Source organism: Diceros bicornis, chromosome 10 (genome assembly GCF_020826845.1).
Source record: "Diceros bicornis minor isolate mBicDic1 chromosome 10, mDicBic1.mat.cur, whole genome shotgun sequence".
NCBI classification, from domain to species: domain Eukaryota; kingdom Metazoa; phylum Chordata; class Mammalia; order Perissodactyla; family Rhinocerotidae; genus Diceros; species Diceros bicornis.
The window spans coordinates 58,522,095-58,548,372 of NC_080749.1; the positions used below are offsets into that span (position 1 = coordinate 58,522,095).

Genomic DNA, 26,278 nt, shown 5'->3' on the forward strand with positions numbered 1-26,278 from the left:
AAATGGTGGTCTATCAAAGGTAACAGCCATGCAGGAAAAGAAAGAAAGACAGAAAAAGTAGTCTAATGCTCATTTATTCAAGTTTTCCTATTTCAAATGTTGAAAAACTACCCTAGTCTTTAGCTTTGTACATTTATAGAGAATTTGTGAATTAGAAATGCATACATATGAATGGATTCCTTTATCAAGGAAGGAAAAAAATTATCTTTCATAAAGCTGGAGTGATAAAAAAAAAATACACTTCCAAACAGAAGCCAGGCATTACATTCTGCTAGAATAATGAGGCAAGATGCAGATCTTAAGGTTCAACGTGGTTCTCAGTCAAGTGAAAACGTCAGCTCTGGGAAACAGTCACACAGCTTATAAAATTTGGTTAACTTGCCCTTTGATGGCTTGTCACAGAAGGGCAGCAGTAAGTCCTGTGGCTGAATTTTACAAATGACTAAGCAAGTTTCAGACGTTGATACGATGGGGGAGAAGCAATATAATAACAGAGGTGATTAAATCCCACATGCTTCGTGGTGGATTCAGGAGGATGGAAAATATTTCTTTTCTGTGTACAAAAGAAAAAAAGAACGCTGCAAGGGACATTCACCATCAGGAACTTTAGGTTAACAGAGAGAAGACCTCAAACAATCAATCAGCCTGAGAATTGCTGGCATGGTAACTTCTGTGTTGCTGTTGCTAAGAATTCCTGGTGGATACTAGACTAAGAGAAAAATATACTAAAGAAAGAATATTTATCATTGTTCTCATTTTAATAAAAGCCTGGATGTTGTATACCAAGTGTTTAAATACCAATTTCCCTGTCACTTGTTCTACTTAGAACATACTTGAGGAGAAAGGTCTTTTTCATATCGCAAGGCATTGACCCTCAGGAAATAAATTACAACCAAGGGCCACACGGGGTAACAGTTTGAAATGTAATTAAAATCTGTGTGTTTTAAAAGAAAGACACATATTTCACGTATCTGACTTTAAAATCAAAAAGAAAGATACAATCACAGGCCACGTGGACATAAAAAAGAAACTCAGTTGTTTTCTGAGGGAGGTCTATGAGATTTTAAAATTTGATTTGGAAATTAAAAACCAGGAACAAATACTTATTTCATGTTATATCCATTTTATGTTAAGATCGGTAATGTCAGAGAGGGCAAGCAGAGGACAGGGAAAAAAGAGGAAAGAGAAGGAAAAAGAGAGATAGGGAAGATGAAGGGTAGGAGGTGGAAGGGTAGGAAAAGGAGGAGGAAGACAGGGAAAGTTGGGAGGGACAATGGGAAGGAAAGGAAATACAGGAAAACAGAGGAAAAGGAAGGAGCTTGAGGCAAGCCAGTGGTTCAGAGGATTCTGAAATATGCTGGCTAAATGAGTTTGTTGACACTTTTGTTTTGCTGCGCTTTGGAGCATTAATAATTGTGATCACTGTCTTTGGAAATGTCATTTAACTATGTAACACAACTGGTCACAGATGACTTTAGAAGAATTGCATACTTCTCAAAGGATTGAATATTTTCTAGGATAATGATAGACAATCCAAATAAAAATATCTAGAGTCCAACTTCTCCAAAGAAGATACACAGATGGCCAATAGGCACATGAAAAGATGTTCAACATCACTAATCATCAGGGAAATGCAAATCAAAACCACACTAAGAGATCACCTCACGCCCGTTAGAATGGCTATAATCACCAAGACAAAAAACAACAAATGTGGGAGAGGATGTGGAGAAACAGGAACCCCCATACACAGCTGGTGGGAATGCAAACAGGTGCAGCCTCTATGGAAAATGGTATGGAGATTCCTCAAAGAATTAAAAATAGAAATACCCTATGATCCAGCCATCCCACTACTGGGAATCCAGCCAACGAACCTGAACTCAACAATCCAAAGAGGCTTATGCACCCCTATGTTCATTGCAGCATTATTCACTATAGCCAAGAAGTGGAAGCAACCTAAGTGTCCCTCGACTGATGATTAGATCAAGAAGATGTGGTATATATATACAATGGAATACTACTCAGCCATAAAAAAAGACAAAATCGTCCCATTTGCAACAACATGGATGGGCCTGGAGGGTATTATGTTAAGCGAAATAAGCCAGAAAGAGAAAGACAAACACTGTATGATCTCACTCATACGTGGAGTATAAACCAACACATGGACAGAGAAAACTGTACTGTGGTTACCAGGGGCAATGGGGGTAGGGGGTGGGCACAAGGGGTGAAGGGAGACATATATATCATGACGGACAAACAAAAATGTACAACCCAAAATTTCACAATGTTATAAACTACCAAAACATCAATTAAAAGGAAAGTTAATTCCAAAGAATATACAAGAAATAAGCCAAAAATTTAGGTAATAAAAGGAAGACTTTTTGTTTAAAAAAAAAAAAATCTAGAGTCCAAATAAGAATCTGACAATCTTGGAGGATGCTTCCTGAAAACAAGTGCACACTAGAGAAACAAATACTTTTGGTTCTTTGGGGGGAAATGGAAGTGGTGGTGATGATGGTGCATTTGCTTTCAGCAAAGGCTTGGTGCTGGGCGCTCTGGTAATTTGGTTTAAATGACCACCCCTAAATCAGAGAGCTCCCAGTCTGACCTTTTATACTGTCCCTAGTGAATCATTCTGCCTTGCTTAAAACACATCACTACTGCCATTTAAATAAACATATGAAAAGCAGAATACATCTCCTTTGCTCCAATATTGCCATTATTAACTACATAATCACTATTTTTCCCAAAGCCCCAGGCCTGTTATATTAGTCATAGTTGATACCTTTTTTCTCTTGCTTTCATCCTCTCAGTCCTGCTAATTCCTCTTCTCTACTGGTAATAGATGAATTGCTTTGTTCCCTGCACCTTCATCTCTCTAACATTCACAGCCTGGACCACCATAGCCCCATACCTGACCACTGGACCTGGGAACCCAACTCACCCCTATGTATGAGAAAATGAAAGGACCTTTGGCCTATAAGTGGCCTAATTCAGCATTATTAGCTAAATCTCTGGTCTTAATCTGACCTTGTAACCTAGTTCTAGTATCTAGGCCACTTGCCCTTGTAACCAAATTCTCAAGTACATTTTTCATCACTTATTCATATAACAAAATATTTATTGAGTACCTAACTACTACATGCTAGGCACTGTGCCACACACAGAGAGTGCTACAAGGTGGAGAAAGTTATAGCGTCTGCCTTCTAGGAGCTCACAGTTTAATGGAGAGAAAGACAGGTGAGCCAAAATTTAAATTACCGAAGATGTAATAAATAGCAAGAGTCATATGGGCAAAATGCTATAGGAAGTAGAAAAAAAAATGAACTTCCACAGGAAGTTTTCCATCCTCATTATTTATTCTGACAGTTAAAGTCATAGTATAGGCACCATCTTGAGATGGCTTTATGGGTGTACATGCAGTGCAGTCACACAGGGCCCCACAATGAGGGGCCTCCCCACTTGAAGTTAATAAATTGAATTTGTGTTTTGTATGTGAAGTCTGATGGAGCATGCCCCAGGGGCTCACACACTGTCCCCCTCCTAATGGGTTCTCAGCCTCCCACTCACCGCCCCAGCTCCATAATCCCTGCCTTTTTTATCCACGGCGGCAACAGGGTCAGGTTGACAGAGGGGACACGTGTTCTGCTGTTGCCCTCCATTCCCAGTGAGGCCATGGGCATGGGTATGGGGAGGGTCAGGGGCCCTGGAGTGTTTTAGGGTAGGGCAAGGTGCTGGCCATCCCCACCCCAGGCTGACAGCACCACGGCATGTTCAGTAAGCAACTCTGTGGAGGCCTCTCGCCCACCTCTGATCCAGGTATGGAGCACGTTCTGGCACAGAGGTTACAATCATTTAGGGTTGCACATCTGTCCTAGGTTGGAGTGGCTGTCCTGGGGAAGCTGGCCTGGAGGAAGGGAAGATCGATTTCCCTACCTCCTGCCAAGACTCCCATTTTCATTTTTCACTAGGTCCCACAAATTATGTAGCCATGTCTGGCCTCACGCCTTGACCTTGTAACCCTCAGACCTTTGAACTTAGAGGCAACAATCTCTTTAGCAAATTTCCTGCCTTCAGAGAAAAATTAGGACTTCAGAGTCCTAATCTCCAATTCATTCTCAACAATAAAGAATAAAACAGCAAGCATCCTTTCCCCAAGTCTTTCTGATCCCTTTTCCAAAGCCCAGCTGATTTTCCCTCTCAAATCTTGTTGTAGGCAATTAATCATGCACATGAGCCAGCCCGTGAGAACCAGAAGATCTGCTGGAGAACACAGCTCACCACTTGAAGGTCCTGGACTTTGAGCTGCCTGCAGTGACTGGACAGGACTTGGAGCTGGGATCTACTCTGGGGTAGGACTAAGCCACATTTGCCAGCCTCCCTGCAGTGAGGCTGAGTTCTAGAGTCTAGAAAGACAATGAAATGGGAGCAGGAAATAATGTGTGCCACTTCCAGACCTGACCCACGAAATCCTCCCACTTCAATTGTCCATTTCTTTCTCCCCTCATCTGCTGACCGGATGTTGAAGCCCCTCGTTGAAGGCTTGGAGGCCCAGGAAAAAAAGAATCCCCTCTTGGAGGAGAGCTACCCATCATTCAGGCAGACCTGTGCAGAGCTTCAGAAGAGTGAGAAATAAGCTTCTGTTGTGTTACTACTGTGTGCCACCGAGCTTAGGAGGTATATCTGTTCAAGCAACTACGCTTACCTTTAACTATTAATGAATATATATATGGAAATTTTGGAAAAATACATAAAAGGAAACATAAAAGAGAAAAATTACTCTTCAGACCACCACTCTGAGATCACCTCTATTAATGCTTTGGCATATCATCTTCCAGCTTTTCCCCAGGCACTATTCCAATTACTTTTTACTGAGTCCTCACAATGTAACAAACAGCATGTTAAGCTGTTTTCATATATAATTCTATTTAATTCAACCTTTTAAGATAGGTATCACTATCTTCATTTTAGGATTGCAGAAACTAACAGCTACGGAAGTAAAATATGACACATCTCTTAGGTGGTGGAACTGGGTATCAAATCTAATCTGTTTGATTCTGAACACAACTCCTTCTCTCACGCTTTTGTTGCTGTGATTGTTAAGAAAACCGGGATGTGGTGGTTTTCTAATATGCTTTGTTCACTTAATATTTTGTGAGCAATTTCCTCTGATTAAATATTCCATTTTATGATGTAGTGTAATCTATTTATCTAACCCTCTAGTTGGATGTTTGGGTTGATAATTTTACGTTATTATAAATAATAGTACAATGAGTATTCATATAGACAAATCTTTGCACACACCTGTAGAAATTTCCTTAGGGCAATCTGGAATGGCTACATCAGAAGATACTAATATTCTTAAGGTAGTACATGGTTTTTGCCAAATTATCCTACATCAGTGGTTTCCAAAAAGCACGGGGCAGGGGCAGATAATAATGTCTAGAGACATTATTAATTGTCATGACTGGGCAAGCATTTAGTAGGCAGAGGCCAGGGATGCCATTAAACATCTCATAATGCACAGGTCAGTCCCCCACCCCGCTAGCAAAGAATTAGCTGGTCCAAAATGTCAACAGTGACACTGTTGAGAAACTCTAACCTACATAAAGGTCCCATCAGTACGTGTCAGTGTTGAGATGAAATAAAGGCTATAATAAGGGCTCTGCCATTCATTCAAACATGATTTACCAAGGATCTACTACATGCCAGATCTACCATATAGCCAGAAGCTAGCATTCAAGGAGGAGGGTCAGATCAACAACCAAAAGTAAAGAGAGAAGGTGGCTTGGCAGTAAATTTTGGCTATACTTGCTAGAGAGAAAGCACATCTATTTAATTTTATACCTTCATATCTTTCCATGTAATTTTACATTAAATAATTTCCATATAATTTGCATTAAATTATACAGCTTCACAAGGTTGCTAGGACAAATGATTAATATTGTTATATTGCTACATACATGAATGCTTTATCCTGATTATTTCAAGGCTATCTCTAAAGAATAAAATTGGCTGTTTCTTCAACAGAAACCCAAGATCTTAAGCATAAAACATCCCTACGATGACAGTGGCTCCTCTTTCCCCAGCTGACCCTTTTGTTCTTTAACATAGCAGATCAGCTCAATTCGGTTCATTGTGAGGTGGAAAAATGTTTTCCTGCCCTTTCTATTTTAAATTAGTAGGCACTCCCTGAGTGTCAGTTTCTTTCTGGTTTTCCTTTCCACAGCAGGCATGGCAAAAAGGAGGGACCAAATCAGAGGCTGTTCTTCTTGTTTCTTCATTTAAGAAATGGATGGCAAAGGAGAGAGGGGAGAGAGACCCCGGATCCCAGCTGTGCTATCAGCCTCCTCTCCAGAGATTCTGTGTTCCTCTGCCTGTTTGGTCAGTGCCTGGCACAATCACTGCCACTGGCCCCTCTCCTCCTCACCGCTCTGCATGATAATCTCCGGGCTGTGATAGAAAGGAGAAGCTATGACTGTCCTGGGCTTTCAAAGCCAGTGCTCACAGAAGAGCAAGTGAGAGAAGAATCTGACCCCAGCCTCACATACCTGGAGACAGAAAAAAAGAAGCCAGGCTTAACAGCTGCATAGAGCATACACTCTCTCACTTAGTGGTCCTCTAGAAGCAAAAGGAAGAAGAGGCTAAGGGGACATGTGAGTACTCCATAAAGGTGGCCATTAGAGATGGGATTATGGCTTCACTTTTCCAGAGGACCTTATGCAGAAAAGAATAAAAATCTAAACTGGTTTCCTTAGCAACCCTGGGATAATCTTTCCCACAATGTCCCAAGCCTACAGTTCTTAATTCCACTACAGCCATTATTAAAACTTTAAATATGTAATCAGGCACATTAAATTGCCAAATATCCATAAAAACTATTAGCTCATTAAATTGTGCTCAGCTATTTAAACGAAAAAGCAGTACCATCTAATTGCTTTAAATTGAAAAAAGTAAAGGTTAAAACATTCCGATAATCTGATAAAGTTATATAGGCAGCATAAGTACCAAAAGGATAATGCATAGTATTAAAATTAACACCATGTCCAAACAGAAAACATAAAATAAAGAAAGCCTGTCTTTTTAGTGAATAATCAACACATTTAAAATAAAATTGTGCCATAGAGGCCACCTAGCCTAATAAATTATTAGAACTTGATTACAAACATCGAGATTTAGTGTCCATTTATCCTTTAATGTCAGTTGCTAGAATTTATTTAGTTTACAGGTACTGAATCCAAATCTTGTCATCTTTAAAAATGCCAAGGATTTCGAGAGTAAAACTACAAATGATCAATCTGGAGACTTCATATGTGAATTTATAGCACAGAAATCCAATGGATTACATATTATACTAGAAAAATTTTAGGATTACATATTATACTAGAAAAATAGGCATGTTGAGCAATTGTAAAAAAAAAAAATTTAACAAAACTTTTTTTATGCTTGTCAAATGCAGAATATGTATTATGGCCAGTAAATCCTGACAGTCTAATGTTTATTTAAATCTATTGATTACTTTACATTTTAAAGTAATCATTACCTGTGTACATCATGTATGTGTGGTGATGTGTTAAAATGTACCCAGGATTTGTTTTACTCAGTATGGGAAGACATGCAGACTTGGAAATAACTGTCATGAAGGAGGAAGTTTATACTCACAGATTCCTAGAAACAGGAGGCACGATGTGCCATGCAGAGCCACACGGGGACAGACCAGGGTCAGTCAGGAGGCAGAAAAGGACAGGGCAGAGCATGGACCAGAGGGGTTCTCTCGGGAAGGAAGGGGTGAAGGAGGGTAGGTTCCCCGAGTCAGATTAGGACTGGATAGTTTGAATAATTTCAATGGACTCTGGACTATAAGGTGGTCCCTAGTTGTCCAATACCTGGCCCTGGAGTGACTTAGGGCAGGGGGAGTATTGGCTTGGTGTGTGCGAGTTTGAAAAAGGAGTGGGTTGAGGATGTGGGCTCTGGATTGGCTGGTTTGTATATCAAAGGCATGCTTGCAGGGGAGTCATTTGCTATCTCCAGTTATTTGCTAGCCCTGGGAGGGGCAATCTCTCCAGGATCAAGGCCCCAAACACCAGAATATCAAGAATACAGAAAACAAGAAAATATAGTCAATACAAGTACTACCACATTTTAAGTCAAAGTTCTCCTTTTATGTGCAAGGTCCTTTCCAGGGCCAGGCCCTGTGAATAAAGCCTGCTGGACTGTGCATTTAAAAATATTAATAAAGCCTTACGTTTCTTACTTTATACTTTTGAATATGCTTTCCCATTATCTCATTAGAATCTAATGATTAGATTTGATAATTAGATCCTTACAAAAAACTATATGGGATAGACATGTGCAGACATAGTATCCCTATGTTATAGCTGAAAAAACTAAAGCAGAACTAAGATTCTAAGATTAAGAATAGAATCTAAGATTCCTGTCCCCAAGTCTAGAGCATGTTCTATTATACTCATGTCTTTTACAGTTTAACAAAGTGATTAGTAATCTAAGAATTCAATTATCAAACAAATGGGCTTAATCCCTTAATGCAGGGAAAAGGTCCCATAAACTAGACCAAAGTCATCGCTTCCCTGCAGGTGTGTTTGGCCCAGGTTACCTCCTACGTAGTTTCTTCTGGGAAATAAGGGATTGGGAATGAACAGAATTACTTGGAGAGAATAAGACAGTCAGATACCATGATGGCATTTCTGAACTTGTTCTCAACAGAGTTCAATCACTATGCTCCATATACTGATGAAATTCAGTGTTCAAGTCAAAAAAGGATATTCCTACCTGACTTGGTCTCTACACACACTTACATCCCTGGTGAGTAAACTAACATCCCTGGTGAGTCTGGATAGTCCCCATTTGGCTGTCCAGATTTGCCACCTTCACTGCCCTGTTCTATGCCAGAAGGATGAATCCTACGAACTGCTGCACCAGGGCTCTCTTAGCCCTCTTGGTCTCAACCAAGGCTGTGCTCAACCAATGAGTGGCACTGGCAGGAGATCGAGGATGTGAGGAGGGTAATCGTTCCCTAGCTCCCTCTTGTCCAGGTCATGGTTTGCCAGTGTCTGAGTTCCTTCTAGCAGGGCCACAGCTCTGGCTCTGCCCCAGCTGGAGCTCTCTCTCACGTCTCTGGTAGTTGCACCCTCCTCTTCAGATCTAGGGATGGCAGTTAATTTCTATATAACAAGAGTAGCTGTACTGTTTACCCTTAAAAACTTTATTATTTCATCTGGGAGGCAGGATGAGGACGAGGTAGAGCAACCAGCCCAACTTATTGGTGACAACTATAAGGGACAGAAGGGAAAGAGATGGCTCTCACTTGGACATGCCCCATGGAATGGACATCTAATAACCACAACTTGGAAAGAGTAAGACATCAAGGCAACCACCACAGAAGTTTGAATTTTCATGAGACCTCTTGAGAATATGTGAAACATGAGATAAGTATTCAATAAACTTGAAAGTGCACTGCTCCTGAAAAATAATTATAAGGTTGGTCAGTATAATAATAGGGCTTCATAGGCCCCATTATAAATAGTTATACGGTTGGTCAATATAATCTTCCATATCTGAAAGGATGTTCAAAGGAAAAATCCTAAGTCTTGGAGACCTAATGCCAGAAGGGGTGTTTTACCTTCAATAAGTTGTATTGTATGAATGGGGAAGTCAGGAGAAAACTAAAAAATTCAGTTAGCCAGAACAGTCATGCTCCATCCTATGCTTTTGCCTAGAAGAAGTTGGCAGCAGGCTGCTGTTAGTTGTTACTGTCTGATAGTGGCAGTCTGCTTTCTCTATAACATGGTCTTCACATGGAATTAAGTAAAAGAAAAAAACAAAAAAGCAACGGAGGGGACAGGGAGATAGGGGTCCAGCAATTAAAATGAAGATTTGATTAATGCAGAAAAGTAATTTAGATAATTCACCAGTTATCTGGGCTTCATAAGCACTATTAAAAAAAAAAAACCCACAAAATATGGTCCAAAAAGTGAAAAGATGTGTTCAGGGGATGAAATGAGAAGTCATGATCTTGTTCTTGAGTTCAGAGTCAAGAGGTCGCTTAAGTACCCAAATACTTATAATACTAAGACAATAGAAAGGAGCATATTAAAGCATTACAGAAGTTCAGAGGAGGGCGAGCTCATGTCCAGTTTGGGCGGGATGAAGCAGGGATTACCAAGAGTTTCATGAAGATAGGCTTTGAGGGGTGACAGGATTTAAACCGGCAGAGAAAAGGGGAAGGCAAAGGGACAGATGTGAGTGTGCATACAATGGTCAGTAGAGGCCACACCGGGAGTGGCCGGGCATGAAGGTTCTGCAGTCCAAAGATCTCAGTTTGAATTCCAGCTCCCTCACTTACCAGCTGAGTGACTTTGAGCAAATTACACAACCCCTCCAAGCCTCAGTTTCTCCTTCTGGAAAATGGAGGTGGTAATAGTTACCTCTGGGGATTAGTGAGAGAATTAAAAGAGGTGATGCTTGCTAACAAGCTGATCCCGGCTCACAGTGAGTCAGTGCCCCATAAATACAGTTACTGTTAACCATCGGCGGAGCTTCAGTTTCCCTTCTGACTATCATTATGTTTAATTTTTTTAAAAACTGACACCCTAAAGAGGTATCCCCAAGGTCCCTCATTTCTTCATTCAGGTGAAAAATATTTCTTGTTCTAAATTTGCAACAGCCTAAAGCCATATTTTATGATAGGAAACAGAATTTATCATTAATGTGTGAAACCACTGTTCAGTCATTGAAACCAACCAATTAATAAGGAACCCTTGGAATTATAGAAAATACACATTTTTTTTATGCCGGGAAAACTTCTTTACTATTTTAATCCTAAAAATAAATAAATTTAGCCTGAATGCCTATAAACAACCGTGAATCACAGTTTCTCCTAAAATATTAGAAATCCAACCCACCATTTTATGACTGAACTGCTTTTTTTATGATTCAAATTCCACTTTCCAAAAGAATGTGGTTATACTGCAAAACACTACCCTTAAAATAAGTGACTAAAGTAGCAAGGAGTGGACCTCAAGGATCTTGTTGACTTTCCTATAAAACAAGTCAAAGCTATTTCAGAGGAAAGCTTCATATGACTCTTCAACACTATATTAAACATGAAACACTCACTTCCTAATTAAGCCAGGCTTGTAAATAAACAGGTGACCCAAACCTCAGGAACCAAAATAAATTGTTCAGATTAGTAAACATTTAGCTTATGGGTTGGGAAAAAATTAAGTTAACCTTAAATTACCTCCCCATGATTCTGTAGGAACTGCACTTTTTCGTAATCTATCCTCATGTACAAAGCAGCAAATACAATTTGTCACTGCGTTTATCATGATCATGTGTCTGTCAGGAAGAGGGGCTGAAATAGCAAATGTTTCCTGCTTTGAGCAGAAAATCAGTTCTGGTTCTGGGCTAGTGAACACGTCTGTGGGCTTGGGGGAACGTTTCAAACACAATGCGCAAAGCTGAAATAAGATTTCATGAAAACACTTTTATAATACTAGTGTTGGAGTAGGATCAACATTTGCCTTTTAAGCAAATCCCAGCAACTCAATCACAGGACTGTAGACCCATGTTTGTCAGCACTGGCTCACCAGGCAATGAAGCATATTCATCTCTGAATTTTCTAGATATGTGAAATTAACCCCTTCTGTGGCCACTTTTAAATGTAGTTATTTCAATGGAGATTATTCTAAAATGAAATGAAAAATGTAATTCAGTGAAAATTAATTATTAAATATCATTATTTATATTATTATTTAATATATATAATAAATATATAATATCGGTATAGTACAACACATTCTTAAATACAACTTTGTGTATAATTTTTTGTTTTGTTGTCTATCTCCTTTCTTCAAGGATTAGCAATCGGCTCTCCCTTCTTATATCATGAGAAGGCAGAGCAAGATCTGAATGAGCAAAGATGGAGAAAGAGTAGTTGTAGCAGAAAGGATGAAAAGCACAGAAATAGAAAAGCACTACACAGGCACTGAAAATGGCACGCAATTTAATTAGGATGGAGCTGAGACCATGTGAAAGCAGTAGACACCAGGCTGGAATAAAACTGAACTTCTCCACCTAAGACTCAATACGACTCAGAATCAGGGCCGGCTTCAGCTTGTGACCAGTGTGTTTGCACAGGGGCCCCCCGCTTGAGGTTTGATGCCATGCTGTGTGAAATTCTTAATAATTTTATCTTTGAATTTGTGTTTTATAAGTGAAATCCAATGGGACAATGGCATATGAGCCTGGACCTCGGAGCCTTGGCTCACACTCAGTCTCCCCTCTCACTGCCTGCCCAGGAGGTTCTTGGACACTGATGCCTGTTCCTAGTGTCCCGGACCCCCCCCACCCCCTGCAGCGAGCCTACCCCTCAATCCCGCCCCGAGACTGGGAGCCACAACTAGGTCACACTGGTTGGGGGAGAGGCCCACATCCCACGTCTGCCATTGCCCTCTGCTCCTCGTTGAGGTCTGAGTTGGAGTGTGGGGAGGGTCAGGTGCATGCCCCACGCCATCACAGGGAGGAGCAAGGCTGTGGTCGACCCCACCCAGAGCTGGCAGCACTATGGCACATTCAGCAAGCAACTCAGCACGTCTGCTGTGAGTTGGGGCAGCAGACCTTGGGCAGGGAAGATTGACTTCACCTCCAGCCAGGCTCCCGCTTTATCATTTTGCACTGAGCTCCACAGATGATGTAGCTGGCTCCACTTAGACTCTTTACTTACCCAGTTTCTCTTCCTGTTTTTATGACGGCATTACCCTCTCCGTATCACCCAGGTTTAGAATCTCTGAGTCATCACTGACTTCCCTCCCTCCTAGCCCAAATCCACACCTGCAGGACATCTTCCATCTGTCCCCTGCTGTCCATTCCCACTGCTCCTGCTTTAGTTCAGCTGTTCATCGTGGCTCCACCAGACCATCATAATAGATTCCTGGTTATTTCCACAGCGTTGAGCCTGCCCTTGTTCAACCCATTCAGCCACTGCCACCAGGTTACCCAAAACACCTCTCTGATCATGCTAAAATGTTCTGTGAGGGCTCCCTGTGGCCTACCGTTAGCAAAGCTCAATTTCTTTAGTCAGGCATTCAAGATCCTTTCTTCTCTTGCCCTTACCTTGCTTTCGCATATTCATTCTATAGCATCTGCAATACTTTGGCCAAATTAAACCACTAGCTGCCCCCATACATATTTTGGGCTTGCTCATTATCGTTTCTCTGCTGAACCCGTCTGTCTGTACCTGGATCACTTCCCCTCATCCCACAACCATCTCCAACAGTGAAATCTAACCCTTCTCCCAGCTTGAATGGCACCTCCTCCATGAAGTCTTCCATCATGAACCCAGTCACAAGGTGACTCTATTTTCTTCTGAGATTAACGCCATTTAGTTTGTGTCATTTATTAAGTGCATCTTGGCATTAGTTTGTGAATAGTACATGCCCCTTGACTGTAAGTGCTTGGAAGGCAAGAAGCATGTCGTCTCACCTTTGTGCACCCACAGGCCCCCAACCCGGGCCTTAGGTATAATGGACACTCAGTGTATGTTTCTTGGCACTAATGAATAAATGAATCTGTTGTGTAAATAGATCAGGTTTTCTGAAGCCCGGCACACCTGTAACGCTTCTGCGTCATCCCCTTTCCTCTTCTCAGTTCACCTAACAAAACATCCTGGCTGCTTTTCAAGCCCAAAGCCCATCAAACACCTGTATCGTCATTATCAACACTAACAAAAATATCATCTCACACTTTTTATTAATGTTTAAAGTGCTATATTCTGAATGCTTAGAGTAATCTCAAAGAGAACACCTGTTACTTGAGTGCTCTTATTTTCAACCTCTTGAGGGCAATTTTTTCATTACTATATTAAAGTGGGCTGTTTAATAACTTATAACTGTCAGAGGAAAAAGACAAATTACAGTCACTATGATCCATACTGGATACCTAAAAGGAATTTTTTTTTCCACTTGCAATTCTTTGTCTCCTAATTTCAAGTCTATTTTTTAGGACTAATTGAGGAAAGTAATGAAAAATAATGAAATAAACTGAGGAGTTTTTTTGCTGTCAAAACTTTTATTCAACTTTAGTAATTCATTAGTCTACCCTTGACTCCAGAATGCCATGCTTATTATCATAATTTCATAAGTGTCTCCAATGCCTTTCTCTCACCCATATTCTGAACCTCCAAGAGGATTGTCAATATAATTATCAAATGATTAAATTTTGAAACTGTGTGGTAATTTTATCTCCCAAAGAAATAAAAGTACACTAGTTGAACCTGAGCAAGAAACATCTTAAAAATACAGTAGTTAATAAAGAATCATGGAGGATGGTTATATTTTTACATAGAAACTTTAAGATGTTTACATATATGATCAGAATTACAACAACATTGTGATAAAAGAACATGCATTTGGAAGGTTGTCAGTTTTCATTAAGATAAATCTATAACAGCAGGAAATGGAAAGGCTTGGGGGGAAATTCTAGAACTTGGGAAGGATGTAATATTAATACAACTCTATGAAACGTTTATATTGCATGAATTTCTAGGAGGGACAAAGTGTAGAACTTTTGATAGGATAGGATATGGCCAAGGGTTATCAATCACATTTAGAGGAATCTTAAGTAGAGGGTGGAAGGGTAGATAGTTCTATATTCCTTCAATGTAAAGCTGGTTCTAAAATACTTAATTTGAGGGTGGAACAAGGTTCAGGGAAAGATTAGGCTGGTCAAAATGTGCTGAGTTCACATCTCAGTCCCAGATTAGGAGAAAAACAATTGAAAATGAGATAAAGAGAAAGAAAAAGAACACTAGCAAACTAGATATCATCATCATCATCATAAACTGTTACCATTTCCTGAGTAATTGCAACGCGCCAGCTACTGTTTTAGGGGCTTTAATGCAATATCTCATTTTATTTTCAAAACAATAATCTTCGCCACATAGGTGTTATTATTCCCATTTTGCAGGTGAGTAAATTGAGACTCGGAGATCAAGACATTCTTCCAAGCTCACACTAGTGGTGACTGTAGTGTACCACAACAAAGAACAAAAGTAGATTTATTGAAGAAGAGCAGCATAAGTAAAATGAAGAAAAACACACCAGGTTAAAAATAAAGAAATATACAGTAGAAACCAAGCATTTCTAAGCAGATCGAAACGAAGACAAGGAGTGAACCAAAATCTGAAACTCGCCGACAACCCGGTCTTTACAGCCATCATTACCACCCTGGGGGAAAAAAAACAAACTCTCCTTTCCCAATGTCAGCTTCCAAATATTAAAAGGCAACTTTGCTTTACACTCTGTCTTCAGAGTAAGAGTAGGGCCCAGAAGAAACATCAGCTGCTAAAACCTGATTTTCTCTGCCTGTGATAACACCTCTAGCCACAATTCTAGGCAGCAGGAAGACAAGTTAACTGCTGCGGAAGCTGGGAATTATGCTCTTCAAGAAAAGACAGTATATGAACAGTATTAAATAAAAGGTAGGAGCTGAAAGAGGAAAGCGAGAAATAAAAGCTACAGAAATGGGAGAAAATCAATTGAGAAAGAATAAGAAAAGTAAAGGCAATAAAGAGAAAAGACAGCAATTCCAGGCTATAACAAGTATCATCCAACTAGGAAGGGATGTTTTTTAGCCCAAGCACACAATAAGGATGTGGAAATCACAGGAAAGAGAAGAGCTTGTGATTGTTCAACTTTTTACAGAATCTTCAACATATCAATTACTAAATGCTTTTATTTCTTCCCATGGCTTTCTAGGATTGTAGAGAAATAGACACTTGTTAAAGATCATTCATTGGTTGCTTAACTTAAACCTATCAAATCTTCAAGAAGGATATAATGGATAATGCACCTAATCAATAACAAAAGATTAATGAAAATGGTATTTTGACAAGCATCTCTTAAAATTAAAGTGTTATATTGACACACATCTCACAAAAATGTGAAACTTGGTTTTAGGAAAAGCTAGTCAATTTTCTGTGTAAAATTGTCGACTTTCAGATGATATAGAGAAAATTTTACATTTAGAGTCCTTCCCATCACTTTTGCTATTCTGATCAACAGCAACCAAACTCTAGAGAATCATGTAGTTCTATTAAACAGCTGGAAGAAGTGCTCATCAAATGACCACAAAACTTTCATAACCAAAGATAAGAACTTTCAATTCTTATGAACTCTGAAGAAGTCTCATAGAAAGTGACATCCAGTTTCATCACATTCAGTGAATAGATACTGAAGAAATTAGAACTGACTGGCTTTCTGATCTGGCATCTGATATCATGTTCAAATCACTGTGAAAATGAAAGGCTTAGAAATACCAGACAACAGCATGTTGGGTTTCCTTTTCCACTTGAAACTAGCATGTTTACCCTGCTGATTGCCTTTGGAGTTGCTAGAAAATTATCAATTTTTTTTTGTTTGTTTCACAAACTAAAAACCTATTTGCTCAGTCCTGTCAAAAGCTGACTGCAGATAATGCTGTATCAAGCCTAAAGATAAACACCCCCTCTATTTGTCCAACCTCTCTATGCTCAACAACAGAAACAGTTAAAATACATGCTAAAAGGTACAAATGGGTCAGAGGCCCATTCTTCCCTGACTTTCCTCTCTTCCTTTTCTTCCCTACCTTGGAATTCATGCAAGTGTAGACTAGAGAAGAGGACAGGGAAGTAGTTAGGCACTTTGTTCCTTTTCAAACCTTGAATGAGAATGAAATGCACAATGGTCCCAAAAAGACATCAGAGACACCAACATGCCCATTTCCTTCAGACTAATGCTGGAATTCTGGAGTAGACATCTTTTTCTAGGACCTCACAAGTACATTTTAAAACCATACACTGATACTCTTAAAGACAAAGTATCTTGACAGAGAAACACGTGGTATTATTAGGTGCAGAATGTAGCCCTTGTGACATATGAATTTTCCACAGTCACTGTGTGTTAGGAAAAGACCATTACATCAAATATGGTATAGTAACATTCTAACTAGCCTAAACTCAGAAGACACTTAAATAGCAAGTTTCATACTATAAAGAGTCTAAATTAATGTGTTCTTGGATGCCAAAGGGTAACCCAAGGCTTGGCTCCCAGGCCAATAGGGCTCTGGAAGGGGGACAATGCAAAGTCCTACCTGGTAGGCATCAGGAATGTTGACCGTTTCTCCATGCTCCCCGACATAGCCAATGATGCCTTTGCCCCAGGGGACCTGCACCTCGTTTGAGTTCTCTGTGCTGCTGCAGGGCAGCAGTGGGGTTCCTGCATGCACATCAAAGAATTTGGAGACCAAGCTCTTCTTGCCAGCAGCTGCCCCTTCCACCAGGAAGAGAGAGCAGCGGTCAGCGTCAACCATGAGGCAGACAAAGATGAGGATCTTGTAGCTCAGGCTGGTAAGATCAAGGTCATTAGAGATATCCTTGACCAGTTCCAGGAAGAACTGACGCTCATTATGCTTTTTGAGGTGGCACTTGTAGTCCATGGCTGTAGGGGGGTACTGAGGCAGATTCACTCTCGATTCCAGCAGGGCACTGAGAATGTGGGCTGTAGTGGGGGGCAAGGAGCTGGCCTTCCGGAGAAGTGCCCTCCGCCGCACACTGCTCAGCGGCTCCTGGGCCCGGGAGGTCACTTGCTCATCGTAGGTCCTGTTCACATGGATGGCCTTGGAGCGGGCAAAAGTCTTCCTTAGCTCTTTCTGAGAAGCTCTCCGCTGCAGGCTCCCATTGCCCCGGCTGCCACTAGCCCAGCTGGGACTCAGGGGGACCCCACCACAGTCCCCGCCACCTGGAGTGGGTTGGCTGTTGGCAGAGCCATTTGGTCCAGCGCCACCACAAATGCTGCCGCCGCCTCTGTCACCGCTGTGAGCCAAGCTGCTGGTGCCAGCCAGCGCCGGCCTTGGGCCTAAAGCCCCCTGACTCTGACTGTGCCTCTGCAGCCACTTCTCCACCATCTCCTGCTTCCCCTTCCGCAGCAAGTAATCTTCAAACAACTCTGGGTGCCCGTCCAGGAAACTTTCCACCTCTCCAAAGTCCAGGTGGGAGGCTGTCATGGTCCCAGACACAGCTTTCCTTGCCTCTCTACACTTGGACCAAATGTTTACCGGCCCCAGCTCTCTAGCTGGTCGTGCACATGTCTATACCCCCAACCAGTACTCCCAGCTCCCAGCTCGTTGCCGAGATTCTGCCGAGCAGTGGAATCCCAGCTGGGAAATGCCCCTTCCTTCAGGCTCAGAGAGTGGCTGGCACGAACCCACCCCCTCGTCCTGCTACTCCTGCTCCGCACAGGTGCCCCACTGAGCTGCTGCCGAGGCCCCAGATCCTGTTCTGGAAACCCGGAGCTATCGCTGCTCTTGCTCTGGCTACCGCCGCCGCCGCTGCTGCTGTAACCGGATGAGTGGACCACTGTGAAAGGGAGGTAGGGCAGGACACGCCCCTGAGTGAGGCACGGAGCCCGGGGGGAGGAGAGAGGTGGGAGGAGGGAGACGCGGGCGCTGGACCAGCCAAAGTCCACGGCCCAGGAAGCCAGGCGGTTCCTGGAAGTCTCTCTGGACGCCCGGAATCGGCGCCTGGGAACACGGCCGACTCCTGATTGGAACACGATTAGAGGGGGAAACGCACCTTGTTCCTTCCCCCTCGTTCCTTCCTTACCTCCCCAGCCCTCCCTATTCCCCGCCCCTTAATCCTCCAGCATTTCAAGGAGGCCCCGCGGGAGCCCAGTGGGGGCCCAAGTACGAGGAAGTGTTGATGTTTTGCAGGGATCAGACCCAGAAGCTGACTCCGAGGAAATGAGGATGCTCCGAGACAGGCAGGGTTCTTATTCTGGGATGTGACTGTGGACTGGTGATTCCTAGGATTCCTGGGACTGCCCGCTAACACTACCCAGCTCCCCGTGGGCGTTCAGTAAATACTAATGGAACTAAATTTACCCAAAATTAGCAAATGAAGTTCTCCATCTGAGCAATTCATGACTTTAAACAAATTTATGGACCTGGGGGAGTAGGGGAGGATGGTACATAGAGGGAGGGTGTAAAACAGTTACTTGGATTAGGGAGACCCTCCCTAGCAGGGACACATAGCCAAGTGGACTTGAGGGCCTCAAGGGGCTTCCTTCCCAGCCAGTCCTGCATATTGGGTGCTTTCTTTTCTTTTCATGAACAATTTACCAGCTCTTCCTTCTTTCTCCACTCAATCTGGCAAAGCTACCAGTGCTTCCTTTACTTTCAATAACCTAGGGCCTGTGGATTAGGATTTCTCCTCTGTAGCAGGCTTTTCTTTCTCCTGCCCTAGGGATGCTCCAGATCTGGCTAGTCCCAGCTAGTTAGGCTGAGGATAACATCAGGTTTCCCTTGGACCTTTTCCAGACCTAGTGGTTAAGCGCAGGTGATTTGCCAGGAAAGAGGAACAGGCTGAAAACACTTTCTTGCAGCCCAAGGGTCTCTGCTTTTGCGAGAAACAAAAGCAGATGGAAAACCATCCAGTTCCCTGGGACAGCAGGACAATCTAGAAAGGCCCTTACAGAATGCCAGTGATGAGGGTAATAGAAAAGAGCTGCAGAGGTGATGGGTAGCAACTTTTACAGGGCTTCCACATGCCAGGGACACACAGGTGACTTACACAGTAAGTCAAGCTTACTCCTGGAAGGTGCCCTCAGAGCTAAGCAGACAAGATGTATGGAGTACTTGCTATGTGTTGATCACTTTAAATTAACATATTAATTTAATCCTCACAACAGATTTATGAGGTAGAGACTCTTATTATCCCATTTTAAAAAATAGAGAAACTCTGAGAAGTTGAGGAACTTGCCCAAGGTGCACAGTCAGTCCGTGCCAGAGCTGGGTTGCAGATCTATTTAGTTTGGCTCCAGAGTGAGACACACTCTTAGCCACATCACTGGATTGTCTCCCACCTGTGTCAGCTGAGGCCTATCTGTGGCAGGATTTGGGCCAGTAACAGAGATGCAGGGACCGGGGCAGAATGTTCTCTAAACATTCCTCTGACAGCACCAAGAGGAGCAGAGAAGAGGAAGAGAGGCACTTGTAGGAAAATTCCAAACTCTTCAGCTTAGTCAGCATGATTAAGGGCATGGTCTTGGCACTGGGAACACAACTATGAACAAAACAGAGACTCTGCCTTCGTGGAGCTTACATCATGGTAGGGAGAGATCCAATAAACTAATAAGAAAATAAATATGCAGAATAAAAGAATATCAGTGGTAAGTGCTATAGAGAAAAACAAAACTTGGCAGAGGATTAGATAAAGGGATGAAGTAGTGGAACGGCCTTTCTGAGGAGGGGACCCCTGAGCAGAGATCTGGTGGAAATGAGGGAATGAGCTATGTTGATATCTGGGGAAAAGAGTGTACCAGGTAGAGGAAGCGAGTGCTAAAGTTGAGAGATGTAATGTATTTGGAGTGTTTAAGAAACAGCAGAGAGACCAGCTAGGGACAGTGAACAAGCACAGAATATTGGTAGTGTGGAGCTGCTGGCTGCTAAGGAGGTGAGTGGTGATCGAGAATTAAATAAAAAGAGAAATGCTTAGTACAGTCCCTGGTACATAAAAAGTGCTCAGTAAACGTTAGCTATTGTATTACTTTTATTATTATCATTATTACTCTCCTGAAGTAACAGTATGTGGAAACCTCCCTGCCTGTGGCCGCATCTCTGGTACCTTGAGTGATCCATCAGTAAAGATAGAGCAGTATGCTGGAACTGGCTTGTAGGGCTCATGAAAGCCTTTTTTAGCGTCTCCAATTCCATGTTCAGTGACATTATGTAGCTTGTGATCAGCCATGATGGGAGTATTTACACAATGGAAATCAGCTAATGCTATGAATCAGGATTTTTTTTTTCCAGATTTCTAGTTGTTAAACATTTACTGGCATTCAGTGGAAACAATCCAATTGTCCGTCAACTGATGAATGGATAAATAAAATATGGTATATCCATAAAATGGAATACTATTTGGCCATAACAAACAGGAAGGATACATGTACTGATACACGCTACAACTTGGACGAAACTTGAAAACCTTATACAAAGTGAAAGAAGCCACTCACAAAGGACCACATATTGCATGATTTCATTTATATGAAATGTCAGAATAGGCAAATCCAAAGAGAGAGAAAGTAGATTAGTGGTTGCCAGGAGATGGAGGAAGGGGAGATAGAGAGGAAAGGGTGACCACTAATGGGTATGGGGTTTCTCTTTGGGATAACGAAAACAATGTTCTAAAATCGATTGTGGCGATGGTTACACAATTCTGTGTATATACTAAAATCCTTTGAATTGTACACTTTAAACGGGTGAATTGTATGGTGTGTGAATTATATCTCAGTAAAGCTGTTATAAAACAACAACAACAAAAACCACTTACCAGCACACAACTGGTCATAATACAGCAGCAGCGTTGTGCATGGAGGCAAGAAAAGCGCTGAGCATCCTCAAGGACAGGAGAGAAGTAGACCAGCCCCGGGCTGCCTGGAAACAGAAGGTTTAATAAATAGACATTTCCTTAATTCCATCTTCCATGTATTCATTATACAAGCAGTTATTTAGCATTTATTATGTTCCAGGATCCAAGAGCAAGACAAAAACCTCTGCCTTTAATTGAGGACCTCACAGTCTAAGCACCAAGAGGAGAGGGAGTAGAGAAGACTACGGGGAAGGCTACGGGGAAAATGAATTGAGCATTTCTGGCTTGGGTTTGGCTTGGCTGTGGCCTTCTTGCCTGCTTGATTCGTGAAGTCACTGAAGGAGTCAATGGCTGGGGAAGAAAGTGAGATGGTGACAGAGAGCACACATAAGATAGTCCAGACGCTGTGATGGAGGGCTGCATAATAAGATGGGTATTGATGTAGCCCCAATTGCCATTTCTTTTTCATTCTCAATTTGTAGAATGGTATGTGTATTGGCCATGGTCCCGACAGGAAACAGAACACTCAAAGTAATTCCAAGAGGGTTAATTTGCAAAGAGACTAGTTACAAAGGTGGAGTATAGGTAAACCCCTGGGATAGGGAAGGAACCTGGGACTCACGGCAGCAAAAAAGTCACCCCCTCAGACCTGATGGGAAGAGGGAGGGAAAGGACACCAGGACCCTAAAGGAGAGAGGCTTTCATAATGATAACTGCCTTGAAAGGAGCAGTGACGGCCTGTCAGAGGACATCAACAGCTCAAGTTGACCTCAAAGGAGGGGTATCGAGAATAAATACCTTGAACTCATTCTCCTTCCTCCCTCCTATCATGAGCAGACCCAACCAGAAGCTAGAGGGTGCTGGAGCTTGTTGATGAAATCCATATAGATCATCCTCCCTGGGCAGAGAGTAACGGGGACTAAGGAGGATGTGTATAAGATCTGGAGCGGCAAATGGAAAATACTTGGCCCAATATGGAAACTTGAAAAGGTCCCTTTAGGAAATAATGGATGCTATAGCTCCAAAGAATTTTCTGTGTAATTCTGCTCTCTTCTGCTCACCTGCTAATTCCATCAAACTGTCTATATTATAATACACTACACAACAACATTTGCAGTCAACAGAACCCTCTAGGGCCCTAAACCAAAAAGGTATGATATTGTGAAGATAAATCAGTCAGCTCAAGGAAGAAGCCCTCCAGACTCCCACCCCATTTTCCCCTCCCCCTTTCCACCCAGCTGTAAATATTAACCAAGTAGCCCCTCATTGGAGAAGATAAAGGGGCCTCCCTACATGTAGTTTTCAAGAATAAGGGCTTCCTTTTTGTTCCAAGGATTCTTTATTTTATCACTGCCTTTGTTGATTAGCATTTATTAAGCATTCTTAATGTGAAAAACCCTGGTTTACATGCAAGATAACTTTTGTTATTCCAAAGGGGGCCCATTAAATTTTAGTGCTGGATGGAACCTTAGAGATCATCTAACACTCCACTTTTATTTTGCACATGTAGAAATTGAGATCTAGAGCAGACATGTAACTCCTCCAAAGTCACCTGCCAAGCACACCTCTGATCTGTTGCTGGTTCCATCCCACCCTTACCAACATCCCACAACTTGATACCAACCTCTTGAAGACCAATGACCTTCTGTCTCCTAAGCTTGTCTTCTAATCATTCCATCTCCTCGAACAGACATTCATTGTGTGACCAACAGGTGTCATCAAATAGGTTGATGCAATTTTCAAAATGAAACATTCACTTCACAAAAAATTTTAAACTGGCATATTATTCTTTTCGGAAATAGGGGTCCACAGGATCAAACAAAAGCCTCTGGACTGTAAGTTCCACAGAGATGTTTATCTTTACAGGAATTTAATATCAGAAGTCATCGCAGTCTATGCCAACTTCAAAACCTGAGGCGCTGTATTAGTCAGGGTTCTCCAGAGAAACAGAACCAATAGGATTATATATAGAGAAGGGAGATATATATATATATATATATATATATATATATATATATATATACATAGATAGATAGATATAGAGAGAGGATCTATCTATCTATCTATCTATCTATCTATGGGGAGAGAGAGAGATTGATTTATGATGAGAAATGGGCTCACATGATTATGGAGGCTGAGAAGTCCCATGATCTGCTGTCTGCAAGCTGGAAATTCAGGAAAGCCAGTGGTGTGATTCAGTCCAAGTCCGAAGGCCTAAGAGCAGGGAGAGCAAATGATATAAATCTTAGTCCAAGGGCAGGAGAAGATGAGATGAGATGTCCTAGCTAAAGTGGTGAGGTGGGAAAAAGGGAGGAATTCCTTCTTCTTCCACCCTTTGCTCTATTCAGGCCTTCAATGGAATGGATGATGCCCAGCTACATTGGGGAGGGCAATCTACTTTACTGAGTCCCCCAATTCAGATGCTAATCTCACCCAGAAATACTCTCACAGACACTCCCAGAAACAATGTTTAATCTGGGCACCCCATGGCCCACTCAAGTTGACACACAAAATTAACCATTGTAGGTGCCTTACCTGGTTTTAAATTTTGTAAGCACTTTTTTTTCCCATTCTATTTGTGTAGAATCTCAACATGTGTCTGTGTTTAAGTTGTCATTCCCTATCCTAGTAGTGATTTCATCTTAATCCAGTCAAATTTTGTAACCCATAGTAACTCATAAGAGAATGGTAAATATATAAAGTCACTGTATGGATTAATATATGCCAGGCAGGGTAAATTAGATTAGCACTGTCCAGCTGGGCAATTGGGAATGAAGTCTGTTTCTTTTACTGCAGCAGAAGAAATTGTACATGTAAATTCTGAAGCAGGTATTTACATGTTACCTGGACAAATATAACTGTGTTACAAAGTATAATTGACTTACTTCCTAGTATCATTAACCAAATTAATAGGTTGTCCTCAATAGCTCTTATATGCTTGGCAATAATCATGTACAGTAAATTGTAATGGTGCAATTATTGTTTAAAATATTTTAAATGTTAATTTTTCTTATTTACTCCATTTCAGTTGTCTTTTTCTTTCCCTCCCCTCACTATTAACATTTTTGAGCTATTTCTCCCTAAATAATCTTTGAACAAAATATAGCTCTCATACTTAACCTTCAAGGACCTGTTTCCTTGGATTTAGTGCTCCCAATACTGTGCTATCCTATATAGTGTCCACTAACCTCATGTGGCTAATTGAATTTAAATTTTAATTAATTAAAATTAAATATAACTTAAATTTAGTTCTTTGGGAAAACTAGTCACATTTCAAGTGCTCCATAGCCATATGTGGCTAGCAGCTACCATATTGGACTCTATAGATATGGAACATTTGCATCACATTAGAAACTTCTATTTGAGAGTGCTGCTCTAAGATCATTTGCAGCCCTAAGATTCTATGTTTATTCACCAATGTCATCAATGGCCTCCCAATTGCCAAATCTAATGGCCTATTTTAATCCTTATACTAGTTTTATGATAATCCTCTGTTCTTGAAACTTTTCCTCAACAGTACCATTTCCTGATTCTTTATTATTTGAATAGATTTGAATTACATTCTCTCAAAAAAGTAAGTAACCACTATTTCTCAGTTTATCTCACTAGTTTTTCCACCTCCTGTGGTCTTCCTTAATTGTTACAATTACTCATTTAAGGTCCATTCCAATGACTTCAATTACTATCTCCTGTTTTTATATTCCCCAATCTATATATTATGTTCTAAGATGATTCAGTTTTGTATCAACAGATGCTGTCTAAGTTAGCTGGGCTGCCGTAACAAAATACCATAGCGTAGGTGTTTTTTGTTTTTGTGAGGAAGATCAGCCCTGAGCTAACATCCATGCTAATCCTCCTCTTTTAGCTGAGGAAGACCGGCTCTGAGCTAACATCTATTGCCAATCCTCCTCCTTTTTTTCTTTCCCCAAAGCCCCAGTAGATAGTTGTATGTCATAGTTGCACATCCTTCTGGTTGCTGTATGTGGGGCGCGGCCTCAGCATGGCCGGAGAAGCGGTGCGTTGGTGCGTGCCCGGGATCCCAACCTGGGCCGCCAGTAGCAGAGTGCGCGCATTTCACCGCTAAGCCACGGGGCTGGCGCCTAGACTAGGTGTTTTAAACAACAGAAATGTATTTTCTCACTGCTCCAGAGGCTGCGAAGTGTGAGGTCAGGATGCTAGCATGGCTGGGTTCTACTGAGAGCTCTCTTCCTGGCTTGCAGATGACTGCCTGCTCAGTGTCCTCACATAGTGCAGAGAGAACAAGCTCTCTGGTGTCTCTTCTTATTAAAGCACTCATCTCATCAGACCAGGGCTTCTCCCTCATGACCTCATCTAAACCTAATTGCCTCCCAAAGGCCCCTTCTCCAAATACCATCACATTGGTGGTTAGGGTTTCAACATAGGAATTTTCCGGGGACACATACATTTAGTCCATAACAGATACACAACAAACCACCTCAAAACTTAGTTGCTTAAAACAAAATTTTTTTTTACTTATGATTCTGTAGATTGACCAGTGGTTCTTCTGTTTCACTTGTGTTAACAGGAGTTACTCAGGTGTCTGCTTTCAGGTGGCAGCTGGGCTACACTGGAACATCCAAGAAGGCCTCTTGCACACATCTAGGGCCTCAGTGCTGGGGCCACTCACTTCTCCTCCAGGAGGCCTCTTTCCACATAGTGTTTCATCCTCCAGGTCTTCTTCACATGGCTTCTCTCTCCAATAGGACAGCCTGTCTTTGCTTACAGTGTGGCAGCTAGATTCCAAGAGGGAGTGTTTTAAGAGGATCAGCTCAATATATAAGAGCTTATCAATCTTGCACCATACTTGTTAATGTCCCATGGGCCGAAACCAATCATATA

General features: G+C 41.7%; 1 protein-coding gene across 1 annotated transcript in view; it reads right to left on the minus strand.

The window, feature by feature from the left end:
* Positions 1–18,408, minus strand: part of LOC131410455 (dual 3',5'-cyclic-AMP and -GMP phosphodiesterase 11A-like) — an 82,157-nt gene extending 63,749 nt beyond the window's left edge. Inside the window, exon 1 of the mRNA XM_058548595.1 lies at positions 17,146–18,408. Coding sequence (XP_058404578.1) covers positions 17,146–18,057 — 912 coding nt within the window. The 5' untranslated portion in view covers positions 18,058–18,408. The remainder of the gene's footprint in view (positions 1–17,145) is intronic.
* Positions 18,409–26,278: the final 7,870 nt, after the last annotated feature.